This window comes from Mesoplodon densirostris, chromosome 2 (assembly GCF_025265405.1).
Source record: "Mesoplodon densirostris isolate mMesDen1 chromosome 2, mMesDen1 primary haplotype, whole genome shotgun sequence".
NCBI classification, from domain to species: domain Eukaryota; kingdom Metazoa; phylum Chordata; class Mammalia; order Artiodactyla; family Ziphiidae; genus Mesoplodon; species Mesoplodon densirostris.
The window spans coordinates 88354620-88369423 of NC_082662.1; the positions used below are offsets into that span (position 1 = coordinate 88354620).

Consider the following 14804-nt stretch of genomic DNA (forward strand, 5'->3'; position numbering starts at 1 on the left):
TTCTTGGATTGGAAGAATCAACATTGTGAAAATGACTCTACTACCCAAAGCAATCTACAGATTCAATGCAATCCCTATCAAACTACCAATGGCATTTTTCACAGAACTAGAACAAAAAATTTCACAATTTGTATGGAAACACAAAAGACCCCGAATAGCCAAAGCAATCTTGAGAACTAAAAATGGAGCTGGAGGAATCAGGCTCCCTGACTTCAGACTATACTACAAAGCTACAGTAATCAAGACAGTATGGTACTGGCACAAAAACAGAAAGATAGATCAATGGAACAGGATAGAAAGCCCAGAGATAAACCCACGGACATATGGTCACCTTATCTTTGATAAAGGAGGCAGGAATGTACAGTGGAGAAAGGACAGTCTCTTCAATAAGTGGTGCTGGGAAAACTGGACAGGGACATGTAAAAGTATGAGATTAGATCACTCCCTAACACCATACACAAAAAAAAGCTCAAAATGGATTAAAGACCTAAATGTAAGGCCAGACACTATCAAACTCCTAGAGGAAAACATAGGCAGAACACTCTATGACATAAATCACAGCAAGATCTTTTTTGACCCACCTCCTAGAGAAATGGAAATAAAGACAAAAATAAACACATGGGACCTAATGAAACTTCAAAGCTTTTGCACAGCAAAGGAAACCATAAACAAGACGAAAAGACAACCCTCAGAATGGGAGAAAATATTTGCAAATGAAGCAACTGACAAAGGATTAATCTCCAAAATTTATAAGCAGCTCATGCAGCTCAATAGCAAAAAAACAAACAACCCAATCCAAAAATGGGCCGAAGACCTAAATAGACATTTCTCCACAGAAGATATACAGACTGCCAACAAACACATGAAAGGATGCTCAACATCTTTACTCATTAGAGAAATGCAAATCAAAACTACAATGAGATATCATCTCACACCAGTCAGAATGGCCATCATCAAAAAATCTAGAAACAATAAATGCTGGAGAGGGTGTGGAAAAAAGGGAACACTCTTGCACTGCTGGTGGGAATGTGAATTGGTACAGCCACTATGGAGAATGGTATGGAGGTTCCTTAAAAAACTACAAATAGAACTACCATATGACCCAGCAATCCCACTACTGGGCATATACCCTGAGAAAACCATAATTCAAAAAGAGACATGTACCAAAATGTTCATAGCAGCCCTATTTACAATAGCCCGGAGATGGAAACAACCTAAGTGTCCATCATCGGATGAATGGGTAAAGAAGATGTGGCACATATATACAATGGAATATTACTCAGCCATAAAAAGAAATGAAATTGAGCTATTTGTAATGAGGTGGATGGACCTAGAGTCTGTCATACAGAGTGAAGTAAGTCAGAAAGAGAAAGACAAATACTGTATGCTGACACATATATATGGAATTTAAGAAAAAAAAATGTCATGAAGAACATAGGGGTAAGACGGGAATAAAGACACAGACCTACTAGAGCATGGACTTGAGGATATGGGGAGGGGGAAGGGTAAGCTGTGACAAAGTGAAAGAGCAGCATGGACATATATACACTACCAAACGTAAGGTAGATAGCTAGTGGGAAGCAGCCGCATAGCACAGGGAGATCAGCTTGGTTCTTTGTGACCGCCTGGAGGGGTGGGATAGGGAGGGTGGGAGGGAGACGCAAAAGGGAGGGGATATGGGAACATATGTATATGTATAACTGATTAAATTTGTAAAAAAAAAAAAAAAAAAAAAAAAGAATGGAGGCAAAGATTGAGAAGATGCAAGAAATGTTTAACGAAGACCTAGAAGAATTAAAGAACAAACAAACAGAGACAAATAATAAAATAACTGAAATGAAAACTACACTAGAAGGAATCAATAGCAGAATAACTGAGGCAGAAGAACGGATAAGTGACCTGGAAGACAGAACGGTGGAATTCACTGCTGCAGAACAGAATAAAGAAAAAAGAATGAAAAGAAATGAAGACGGCCTAAGAGACCTCTGGGACAACATTAAACGCAACAACATTCACATTATAGGGGTCCCAGAAGGAGAAGAGGGAGAGAAAGGACCCGAGAAAATATTTCAAGAGATTATAGTCAAAAACTTCCCTAACATGAGAAAGGAAATAGCCACCCAAGTCCAGGAAGTGCAGAGAGTCCCATACAGGATAAACCCAAGGAGAAACACGGTGAGACACATAGTAATCAAACTGGCAAAAATTAAAGACAAAGAAAAATTATTGAAATCAGCAAGGGAAAAATGACAAATAACATACAAGGGAACTCCCATAAGGTTAAAAGCTGATTTCTCAGCAGAAACTCTACAAACCAGAAGGGAGTGGCATGATATACTTAAAGTGATGAAAGGGAAGAACCTACAACCAAGATTACTCTACCCAGCAAGGACCTCATTCAGATTCAATGGAGAAATCAAAAGCTTTACAGACAAGCAAAAGCTAAGAGAATTCAGCACCACCAAACCAGCTCTACAACAAATACTAAAGGAACTTCTCTAAGTGGGAGACACAAGAGAAGAAAAGGACTTACAAAAACAAACCCAAAACAATTAAGAAAATGGTCATAGGAACATACATATCAATAATTACCTTAAACGTGAATGGATTAAATGCTCCAACCAAAAGGCACAGGCTTGCTGAATGGATACAAAAACAAGACCCATATATGTGCTGTCTACAAGAGACCCACTTCAAAACTAGGGACACATAACAGACTGAAAGTGAGGGGATGGAAAAAGATACTCCATGCAAACGGAAATCAAAAGAAAGCTGGAGTAGCAATACCCATATCAGATAACATAGACTTTAAAATAAAGAATGCTACAAGAGACAAGGAAGGACACGACATAATGATCAAGGGATCATTCCAAGAAGAAGATATAACAATTATAAATATATATGCACCCAACATACGAGTACCTCAATACATAAGGCAACTGCTAACAGATATAAAAGAGGAAATCTACAGTAACACAATAATAGTGGGGGACTTTAACACCTCATGTACACCAATGGACAGATCATCCAAAATGAAAATAAATAAGGAAACAGAAGCTTTAAATGACATGATAGACCAGGTAGATTTAATTGATATTTATAGGACATTCCATCCAAAAACAGCAGATTACACTTTCTTCTCAAGTGCACACAGAATAGTCTCCAGGATAAATCATATCTTGGGTCACAAATCAAGCCTCAGTAAATTTAAGAAAATTGAAATCATATCAAGCATCTTTTCTGACCACAACGCTATGAGATTAGAAATCAATTACAGGGGAAGAAACGTAAAAAACACAAACACATGGAGGCTAAACGTTACTAAATAACCAAGAGATCACTGAAGAAATCAAAGAGGAAATCAAAAAATACCTAGAGATAAATGACAATGAAAACACGACGATCCAAAACCTTATAGGATACAGCAAAAGCAGTTCTAAGAAGGAAGCTTATAGCTATACAAGCCTACCTCAAAAACAAGAAAAATCTCAAATAAACAATTTAACAAAAAAAATAATAATAATGAAGGTTGGATTATTAGTCCAAAGATGCTAATGTAAATGCATATGCCTTATTAAGTTTGTTATGAAATTTCATTGTTGGTTTGTATTATTTCCTGAGAAACTACAATGTTTCTCAGGACATGTAGTATGTAGAAGCAGCCTACAACAACACTTAATTCTAATCAATGTTCAATCAATGTTTGTTTGATTAACTGAATCCTTACCTAGTGGGAGCTTAATACACTGGGTGTTTATACAAGCCAGTTTTTCTGGTATAGTCCTGGTTTGTTTCTGTTGCCCTGAATTAATTATTAATAGTGTTCTCATTCACTCTCCAAAGTATCTCGGTCATTTGTTTTATTAACTGATTTATAAAGCAATCGACATAACACACAGAGTATATCCAATCTCACATTTCAGTTTATGCACTTTTTCTTAATAATTGATTTTAATATGTGGACTGCATCTAAATTTTTTATTCATCTCTACTTATCTATTTGATAGATGGGATGCATCACAAAAAAACATTATTTGAGAGAGGACAAGCAATACTCTATTATTTATTAGTGTATGTGTGTCTATATTCTCCTCCAATATACCTGTAGAAGGCAAAAGTTTAAGGCTTTCAGTGACTCCATGTTTAAGATGAAGATATGGTAGAAATAATATTTGTCCTATTAAAATAATCACTAACTCAAGTAATCATGTTCCTTCTTCATTCACAATTCTTTAAAGCATTTATTGCAGCATTTAACAAAATATAAATATTGAAGTCATTTAAGTAATTTTACTAGGTTACTTAATGTAGCCTCATAATACCTGGCTGTTTGAATTATATCAGTGTATTTTTTTACTATATTATAAGCACAGGTCAATTTGATTTCAACTGTGCCTACTCAATAAAACATAGAAATAAATACAAATAGTATATGATGTATATAAATAGTATATGATGGTACATAAATAGTATATGATGGTGGGCTAAGAACTGGGTATTACAAATGAGAGGTGATATAAAAAACCTGCTGAGAGATACAATTAGAGAAAAATCTAAAGAGTAATTCTGTTCTCAGTGAGTCACCTGATTTAGTCTGGAATTCCATTTGTCAGTTCCATTCTTAGCTGAAAATTTGAAAAGTAAACTAAAAGTACAGTGTCAAGAAGTATATGCCACACAAAACAGTATATTTAATGGGTATTAAAATAATCTCATAAAACATTTACTGGGAAAAACAGATACTGTTTTTAGATACCAATTTCATAAACTAATGTATTCCTAAAAATTCATAATTGAGGCAGCAATCTTAAATACTAATCCTCTGAACCTCATTCACTTTAAGATTTAGAGTCAAAATTTAGAACCTTGGACTTTCAATTTTAATTTTTCTAAATTGTCTCTAAAACTCTCTAACATCAGTAAAAGGGAAGTGATTTGACATGCAGCTAATTATCTACTTATAGTTGTTTTTCAAACTTTAGAAATGAGTAGAAAGGTGCATTCTCATTTCATTATCCTTTTGCAACAATTCATCAGTTAAAATTGAGAGGTAATGAGAGTCTAGTTGGTTTATTAAATGTGATAAATATATGATTTCTTAAAAATTCAACTAAATGATCAAACACATTTTAAAATAAAATTTTCAAGTGTTACATTTGTGTAGAGAAATTTTTAAGACCCTGATGAAATTGATAAGAAAATGCACAGCAAACTATTATTTCCAAAATTGTTTTGTTGAAGCACTATTATTATACCTAACTGAACTAGGAAAAACTGGCTCTAAGAGAGATTTGGAATAACCCTGTAGCCTGTTTGTCCCACAAGCACACAAAAGTGTATGAAGCAAGGTCACCGCAGATGTGAGGACAGCAAAGGACTGACAATACAGAACAGAAAGAAAGTAGCTGAGTAGCTGGCCTCCTGATTCTCCTCATGCTATCCTTTGTGTGATTTATTCCTTTTCTACCACAGTCCCTCCAAATCATATGCCCATGTTCAGATGGAAAGGTGTAAGGTATGGATTTAAATGATAATGGCAGACTACAGAGTTGGTATTTTAAAAATCACTTATAAGTTATAGGAAAAACAATTTTGAAAAATATCATACTATTTTACTCTGCTTTCCTAACCTTTGCTTAATTTGACTGAAAAATAGATTTATATTTCTTTAAAGGTCAAAAATCAATCATTGTTTTATCAAACAACCAAAACATGAAATTATTTGCATCATGTTCCACTTTGACATAAGTATTCATGTCAGTAGTTTAGTAGTTTGAAAGAATAATAGTATTTTGTATACTGTTATTTATAATTTAATCATTTAATATTTTTATTTTAATATTATTTAAAATACTTATACTTTTTCTTTTCACTAGAAGTCAATTAGTTCATTGTATTTTGCTTATTTTTTAAATTGAAGTACAGTTGATTTAGTGTTAGTTTCAGGTGTACAGCATAGTGATTCAGTATTTTGTAGATTGTACTCCATTTTAGGTTATTACAAGATAATGAGTGTAATTCCCCGTGCTATATAGTATATCCTTGCTGCTTATCTATTTTATACATAGTGGTTTGTATCTGTTAATTCCATACCCCTAATTTGTCCCCCCCAATCCCTCTCTCCTTTGGTAACCACAAGTTTGTTTTCTATATCTGTGAGTCTGTTTCTGCTTACCTTCACAACTTTGACAGCTGGGTAAATTTAAGTAAACAACCCTTTCACAGAACTCTCTAAAATAACTTGCCCTAAGTAGTCAACTTAAAAAAAAAATGAATGGAAAGCTTTTCTATATAGTTCCACTGTGAGATTTTTATTTATGATTTGATAGATATATTTGAAGCCACAGTAATACAAAGTAAAAATGGAATGTAATAAGATACATTCCTATCTAAATTCCATGAGTCACTCAAAATAAGTTTAATGCCATTCTAATCTATGCTATGTCTTAAATAAACAGACTGCTTTGGAAAGCAGTGGTAGTAACCTCATTAAAACCAAGTGAGAGTTCTCAGAAGAATGGTGTTTCCCTCTCTCTGTTTCCTCTCTCCCGCGCTCTCTCTCTCTCTACCCCCCTTTCCTTATCGCTCTCCCCCTTTCGCCTTCGCCCTCTCTGTTGTCAGGTCACTGACAAACTAACAAAATTATTTTAACTCATTTTGTTTTGAAATGCAGTGTTAGTTCATATACATATTATGTGACCTTTTACTTAATACATCCTTGCAAGCTTGCCCTGTTTTAATTAAGAGGCAATGAGTTCCCAAAGAAAAATGTGGAAGAATTCAAGTGAATCTTCTCCATCAACTAAGGATTTTCTCAGGTTGTAAAGATCATACCTTGCACTGGTCAGGTAAGCCTAATGCAATTTTGAATTTGGTAGGAAAAGAAATTAAATCCAAGAATTTATTGCAACAACTCACAACCACAAATTGTTTCTATTTTCTCATTCCCAGGAGCCCTTCCTTAGAATTAACCTGTCAGAAAGCAGGAAGGGAATAACCCTGATTTATTACTAAAAGCAAAGTGAGATTTAAGTTTGAGGGATACTATGGGAAGGGTCCTAAAAAGAAAGAATATATTGCATTTAAGTTGACAATATCAGACAGGGAAGTCATTAACTAAAAATCTAGTGCTGACAGGCATTTAATTTGGTATTCTAGCCAACTGGACACCAAGGATTAGAAAATTTTACTGGAACCTCCATATAAGCTGGTCATTTAAATGATACATGGGAATTGACCTGTTAGTTGACTCCAAAAAGGACACCCCAGAGAGAATAAGATGTCCCAGAGAATCAAAGTCATTTAAAAAGGATTCATTAAAAGAGAAAGACATGGCACAAACTTACAGGATAAATAGGGACAAAATGTTTTCATATTACTTCATTATAAATTTGCATCCAAATAACACACCGGCTTTTAATCCATAAATTCACAAAAGCTAATGTTAAAGAACAGTATTCAGTTTCAGGGTGTTTGATAATTCTACAACCTCTACTACTCAAAAAATATTACAGAAGAATACTGATGCATTATTTCAAGCTGTAAAGATTAAAGACAATTTCTGGAAAAAGAATCAGTTAAGCAAGATAGTCTTTTCATAATGGGGGCTCCTAGCCACATTCCAATGTAAAGTTAATGAATATATCCCATTTTCAGATCCTCCACTTTATATAACTTTCAGTGAAAGTATTTTAATAACCTTCTGGGATTACAATTAATTTGACATATGGTTTTAGAAAACTTCATTTTTGAAGCCAAGTTGTTGAATAAAAATACTATTTATGGCAAAAAACACTTTCACTTTACCTGTATATCACACTAAAAATATTGGATATCAACAAAGCATCAAGAATTAAAGTTATTTTAAGATTTTTGTGCTTTGGGGGGAGGAGAACAATGTATACATCTTACATACCTCAGTAGCAAACTGTTGCAATCCACCAATATTAATTGGTCCCTCTTCAGTGGCATATAAATTGCATCCACCTACACAAAGATCAGAAGTTGGACATACCATTCCACAGGTCAGACCAAGTGGGTTATCAGAAAAAATCATCTTAGCAGCTCCATAATAGTTCTGCAAAAATAAAATAAAATAAAATTTTCTTACGTAACAATGTACCTTTTAAACATTCAAATTATGACCTATTTTTTTCTATTAGATTATTGGATTGAAAATCAAGATATGTATAAGATGCAGAGGTTATAATACTGTTTACCATCAGAAGCTATAAATCAATTATTGGCAAAGTAATATATAGGAGTATTCAATATACATCATATTAATAAATGAATAATTTTGGTATTCGAAATTTAAAATATGAATGTTCTGTAACTATTTTTCTTTAACAAGGCATCTAACTCTATCCTGCTATAAATATTTCTTTACAGTTTTAACAAAGGTTATTTAAGAAGATTGCTTGAACAAGCTTAAAATCTAAATCTTAAGAAAAAAAAAAAAGATTATGCTCAGGTTATCCAGGTTATCCTCCATTTAACTAAATTAAAAGCAACCAGGGCTCTATTTCCCTTCATTTCATCTGGCCTGTCCATGGATACTATGTACTGTGACACTCTTTGTTGACTATCGTCCTTCAGTAACATCCTATTAACCAAATATGCAGACGAAACTCATTATACAGGACCAAACCTTAACAAGTTCATCCTTAATCACTTCCTTCCACACATTTGACTATTATAGATTAGCTTAGAATCCTTTACATTTCATTAAGAATTTTTGGGGACTTCCCTGGTGGTGCAGTGGTGAAGAATCCGCCTGCCAATGCAGGGGACACGGGTTCGATCCCTGGTCCGGTAAGATCCCACATGCCGCGGAGCAACTAAGCCTGTGCGCCACAACTACTGAGCCTGTGCTCTAGAGCCCGTGAGCCACAACAACTGAAGACCATGCGCCTAGAGCCTGTACTCCGCAACATGAGAAGCCACCACAATGAGAAGCCCACGCACCACAACAAAGAGTAGCCCCCACTCGCCGCAACTAGAGAAAGCCTGCGGGCAGCAATGAAGACCCAATGCAGCCATGAATAAATAAATAAATAATTGATTTTTAAAAAAATCTTTAAAAAATGATTTTTGGACTAAAAGAGAATTGCCATATGACCCAGCAATCCCACTACTGGGCATATATCCTGAGAAAAACATGAGTCATGTACCACAATGTTCATTGCAGCACTATTTACAATAGCCAGGACATGGAAGCAACATTAAGTGTCCATCGACAGATGAATGGATAAAGAAGATGTGGCACATGTATACAATGGAATATTAATTACTCAGCCAGAAAAAGAAATGAAATTGAGTTATTTGTAGTGAGGTGGATGGACGTAGAGTCTGTCATACAGAGTGAAGTCAGAAAGAGAAAAACAAATACTGTATGCTAACACATATATATGGAATCTAAAAAAAAAAAAAAATTGTTTTGATGAACCTCGGGGCAGGACAGGAATAAAGACACAGACGTAGAGAATGGACTTGAGGACATGGGGAGGGGGAAGGGTAAGCTGCGACCAAGTGAGAGAGTAACATTGACATATATACACTACCAAATGTAAAATAGATAGCTAGCGGGAAGCAGCTGCAGAGCACAGGGAGATCAGTTCCGTGCCTTGTGACCACCTAGAGGGGTGGGATAAGGAGGGTGGGAGGGAGATGCAAGAGGGAGGGGATATGGAGATATACCTATGCATATAGCTGATTCACTTTGTTACAACACTGTAAAGCAATTATACTCCAATAAAGATGTTAAAAAAATTATTTTTGGAACCCGACTTTTTCATAAATTATACGACTACATCATCATTTACTAAATAATAAGTTGAATATTTCAGAAGCATGTTTTCATCTAATGAAAATTAAATTATTGGGCCTGACCAGTATTCCTCAAAGCTGTCAAGTATTTTGTCAAAAATAAGGAAAATTTTGAGAAACTGTAACAATCAAGAGGTCCCTAAGGAGATGTGACAACTAAATGTAATCTGTTATTTTGGACAGGATCCTGGATCAGAAAAAGGGCATAAGGTGAAAACAGAGGAAATCTGAAGAAACTATAAAGTTTAGTTAATAATAATATATTAATAATGTTTCATTAATTGTAATAAATGTGCTATACAATGTTAGATGTTAATAGTAGGTGAAACTTTGTATGGAAATTCTCTGTACCATCTTCACAATTTTTTAATAAATATAAAAATGCTCTAAAAATACTTTTTAAAAAAGAGATGGTAGAATGTATTTAACAATATGAAACAAATGCATTTATTTTTCTTTTGGCTTTTGTTTAAAGTACTTTGAAGGTCTTCAAAAACACATACATTGCTTCCATAACTAACTTCAATGATAAATACAAATTCCTATATAAAATACTGATGATAATAAACAACAACAATCATCTTTACTATTTATTGACTCTTTACTACATTCCTAGAACTTTACTAGGTCTTTATTTAAGTTTTAACACCAATCATCTTATATAAGATGTCCAGCACTAAATAAAAAATTTCTAGGCATAAGAAAAGACAGAATTAAATCCCTGATAATCAGAAAACCAAATAAATAAATGAAGCAGACCCACAGGTGATCCAGAAAGTAAAGTTAGCAGATGAAAACTTTAAATTAATTTTAATAAAAATTCAGTCTAAAAAGACACACAAAATAGATAAAACAATAAAAATATAATTAGAATATTGTAATCTGTTAAAAAAGAATCAAACTGACATTCCATAACAGTAAAACATTTTAAAATAGATCTAAATGCATGGTTTTAACAGCATTCATGGTGGTTTAACAATATTTCTCTTATTCTCAGATCTGTCTCTCCACTCCATTTCTGTGCTTACCACCTTATTTCAGGCACTCAAACCTCTGTCTGGGAAAAGGAAATCATTGTGCAATGTTGGTGGTAATGTTAATTGGTGTAGCCACTGTGGAAAACAGTATGGAGGTTCTTCAAAAAACCAAAAACAGAACTACCATGTGGTTCAGCCATTCCACTCCTGGGCATATATCTGAAGAAAACGAAAACACTAATTTGAAGGGTTACATGCACCCCATGTTCATAGCAGCATTATTTACAAAAGCCGGGATGTGGAGGCAACCCAGATGTCCATCAACGGATGAATGGATAAAGAAGATATAGTATACAATGGAGTATTGCTCAATGGAGTATTGGTTTTCTTAGAAACCAACAGTCACAACTGACACATGTAAATGTTTCTTCAGTACATTTGGAAGCCGAATGACTTTTTGGCCAACCCAATATGTTCAACTGATTTTTAAAAGGGTTCCAAGACAATTCAATAGGTAAAGAACATTCTCTTCAACAAGTGATACTGTAATAACCAAATTCCACATGCCAAAGAATTAAGCTGAAACTCTACCTTACACCGTACATAAAAGTTAACTAAAAATGGATGACAGATCTATATTTTAGAGCTAAATTTATAAAACTCTTAGAAGACAACACAGGAGCAAATCTTCATGACCTTGGATTAGGCAATGGTTTTTAGATATGACAACAATGCACAAGCAACAGCAAAAATATAGATTAATTGGATTTCATCAAAATTAAAAGGACGCCACCAGAAAAGTTAAAAGAAAACCAGAACAGGAGAAATCCATACATAATAAGAAATTTGCATCTTGAATGTGAAGAATATCTACAACTCACTAATAACAAACAAATAGCCAATTAAAACGAGCAAAGTATTAGTATAAACATTTCTCCAGAAACATACAAATGGCCAACAAGCATAAGAAATGACATTCAACATCATCTATCAGAGAAATGCTAGCCAAAATGACAGTGAAATATCACTTCTCACCTGCTTAGTGGGCTATAGTTGAAAAGACATACAGTGAAAAGTGTTGGCAGGGATGTGAAGAAATTGGAACTCTCATAGGCTACTGATGGGATTGGAAAATGATGTGGCTGCTTTAAAAAATAGTTTAGCAGTTCCTCATAAATTTTAAAAGTAAAGTTACCATGAGATTCAGCAATTTAACTCTTCAGTGTACACCCAAGAAAATTCACAACATATATCTATGCAAAACTTTGTACACTAATGTCCATAGCAGTATTATTCCTAATGGCTAAAATGAAAACAACTCAACTGGCCATCAACTGATGAAAGGCTAAAAAAAAATGTTGTATATCCATATAATTGATGTTATTTGGCAATAAAAAAAATGAAGTAATGATAAATGCTACGACATGGCTGAACTTTGAAAATATTATGCTAAGTGAAAGAAGCCATTCACAAAAGCCTACATATTATATGATTCCATTTATAGAAAATATGTAGAATAGGCAAAACTAAAGAGACAAAGCAGATTGATAATTGCCTATGACTGGGGGTCTGAAACGAAATGGAAAACAGCTGCAAATGGGTATACAGTTTCATTTTGGGATGATAAAAATATGCTCAATTTGATTGTGGTAACGATTGTAACTCTGCAAATTTATTCACCATCACTTAACTGTGCACTTTACATTGGCAAATTGTATGGGATATGAATTATATCTCAATAAAGCTGTTATTTTAAAAAGTACACTTACAGAACTGGGAATTATATAGGCAATGTGTAAGGCAATAAAAAAATCATTCTTGTAGAAAATAAAATTTTTTTATAAAGGGATATTTGAATAAGACTGCTAAATTAGATGCAAAACTGGACAATATCCTAGAAGGCAATAAAACATCACTTTTGGAGTTATATTTCCTACTGAATGGAAATAATTTGCATCTCTACTGTACACAAATCTAAAAGTAAAGATGTAAACTTGCAGTCTAAAATTTTAATTAATGTTACAAATTAATAGTTCTTTTTCCTAAAAATTAAATAATACTTAGGTGTCACCTTGTATTTACTTACAAAATGCTTTAGTATGATAATGGTAAACAAATACAGACGTCTCATTGGTCGTTGGTCTGGCTTTGGATAATTTTGCCTAATAGTAGTAAACATGAAACGAACTGTTCATAATGAACAGTTACGAACTTAAAATTAATTGGTCTACTCCTAAGCAAACTTCTTTAGTTCCTACTTAAACCCATTGATCCACTAACTCAGCACCTGCAATTAAGCAAGCAGTTAATCACTGCCGAGAAAATCTCAGTCATTGTCAGTATTCTTTCCTCATCTTACTTGACACATCAGGAACATCTGACATGACTGATTAACAAATATTTACTGACTCACTGACTAAAAAATCCTATTGCATAATTAGAAGTTTTTATAATATAAAAAGAGTATCATAGCAAAAAATGTCAATTGCAGATAACTTTAAAGGATATTTGAGGAAAAAAAATGCAGAAAGAATATAATCTACTTAAACACCTAAGGATCTTTCCACAAGAATACTGATTGTTTTATGAGCCCCAAATTAGTTTCAAGACAGCACATTAAATAATGACAGAAGAAGAGAAAGAGATACATATTTTTTAATGCAACAAATAAAACATTTAAAATTACACTTATGGCTCACAATATGCTACTGCTGTCAAACTTACTAGGGCCTGATCTATCATAGCCTATCATTGACAATAAAACTGTCTAGTAATTCTTCAGCACTCTCATAACTCCAAGTGTAACCCTTACATCAAAATAAAATCATAGGAGGCTATAAAATTTTTTTAAATTAATAAGAATTACTGAATGTTTCTTAAATTACAAAAATCACCATGACAATTTTTTTAAAGGCAAATTTACGTTCCCTGATATCAAAATGATTTGCTATCGGAGTAAGAAGTCATTTCAGGCTAAGGTTTAGAATCAGTTTTTAAATTGGTGGCATTCAAAATGACTCTGGAGGTGACAGACCTAAGAGATGAGAGGGAATGCCATACAGTCATTGTAGATTGAAATGAGTAAATAATCAGAAAAGTTCAAAATATGTCTTGGCGTAATGACTTGGCAGTTTGGCTAGAATAGTTCATTCATCCACTTAGGAAATGATTATTAGGAGATATATTTGGAAAATATGTTTGGACCAAATTATGGAGAATCTTCACTGTCAACTTAAAGGTTTGGTATTTAATTGAAGTTTTTTAATAGAAGGGTGCCAGTACTAAGGGACTAAGTAGGAAGACTACTGTATAGATGATGTGGAAATTCTCAGAAAGGGAGTAGAAATACAGGGAATTTGAAGAAGAAACAAGTTAAACCTAAAAAACGGAAAGCATTGGCATATATCACAGAATATAGAAACATGGTTTTGAAAATGGGCTAAGCCAACATTAAGCAACTATTCAGAAGTCACCTTTGCAATTGACCTCTTACAAATAATTTTGAAGAAACAGTAGATAACTCCATGTGTAGAGTTCTGGGTACTCAGAGTCAAAGACATTCAGAAACCTGTTAGAAAGGAAACACTTCCTCAACTCTTCCCATCAAGAACGTCAAGATCAATATCAATTATTTCTCTCATAGTAAGTGGGAAGATTTCTTGAGCCCTCCTTCTAAACTAGAGTTTTGACTCCTATTCTGTGAGCTCTTAAACCTTTCTAAAAGTAAAGGCTATAAAATTTAAATTTAGAAGGGTACTTTAAAGACAACCCAGCAGTCTCCTTCTAGAAAATACACAACCACTTCAACTGGTTTCTTCACGTTATTCAATCAGTCACAAGTATTTTAGTCTTCTACTGTGTGAAAGAAAAAATGTACAGGGCTATGTTAGGAGGGATAGAAAATAATATATCTGATCTTTTGTGCACAGATTTATTTTATATATAAAGGATGATGACTTTTACCCTTCTTTAAACAAAAATCTAAAAGACAAAAATGAT

General features: G+C 33.7%; 1 protein-coding gene across 1 annotated transcript in view; it reads right to left on the minus strand.

The window, feature by feature from the left end:
• Positions 1-14804, minus strand: part of DPYD (dihydropyrimidine dehydrogenase) — an 820949-nt gene that overhangs the window by 593237 nt on the left and 212908 nt on the right. Inside the window, exon 5 of the mRNA XM_060090168.1 lies at positions 7916-8077. Within this exon, the coding sequence (XP_059946151.1) occupies positions 7916-8077 (162 nt within the window). The remainder of the gene's footprint in view (positions 1-7915; positions 8078-14804) is intronic.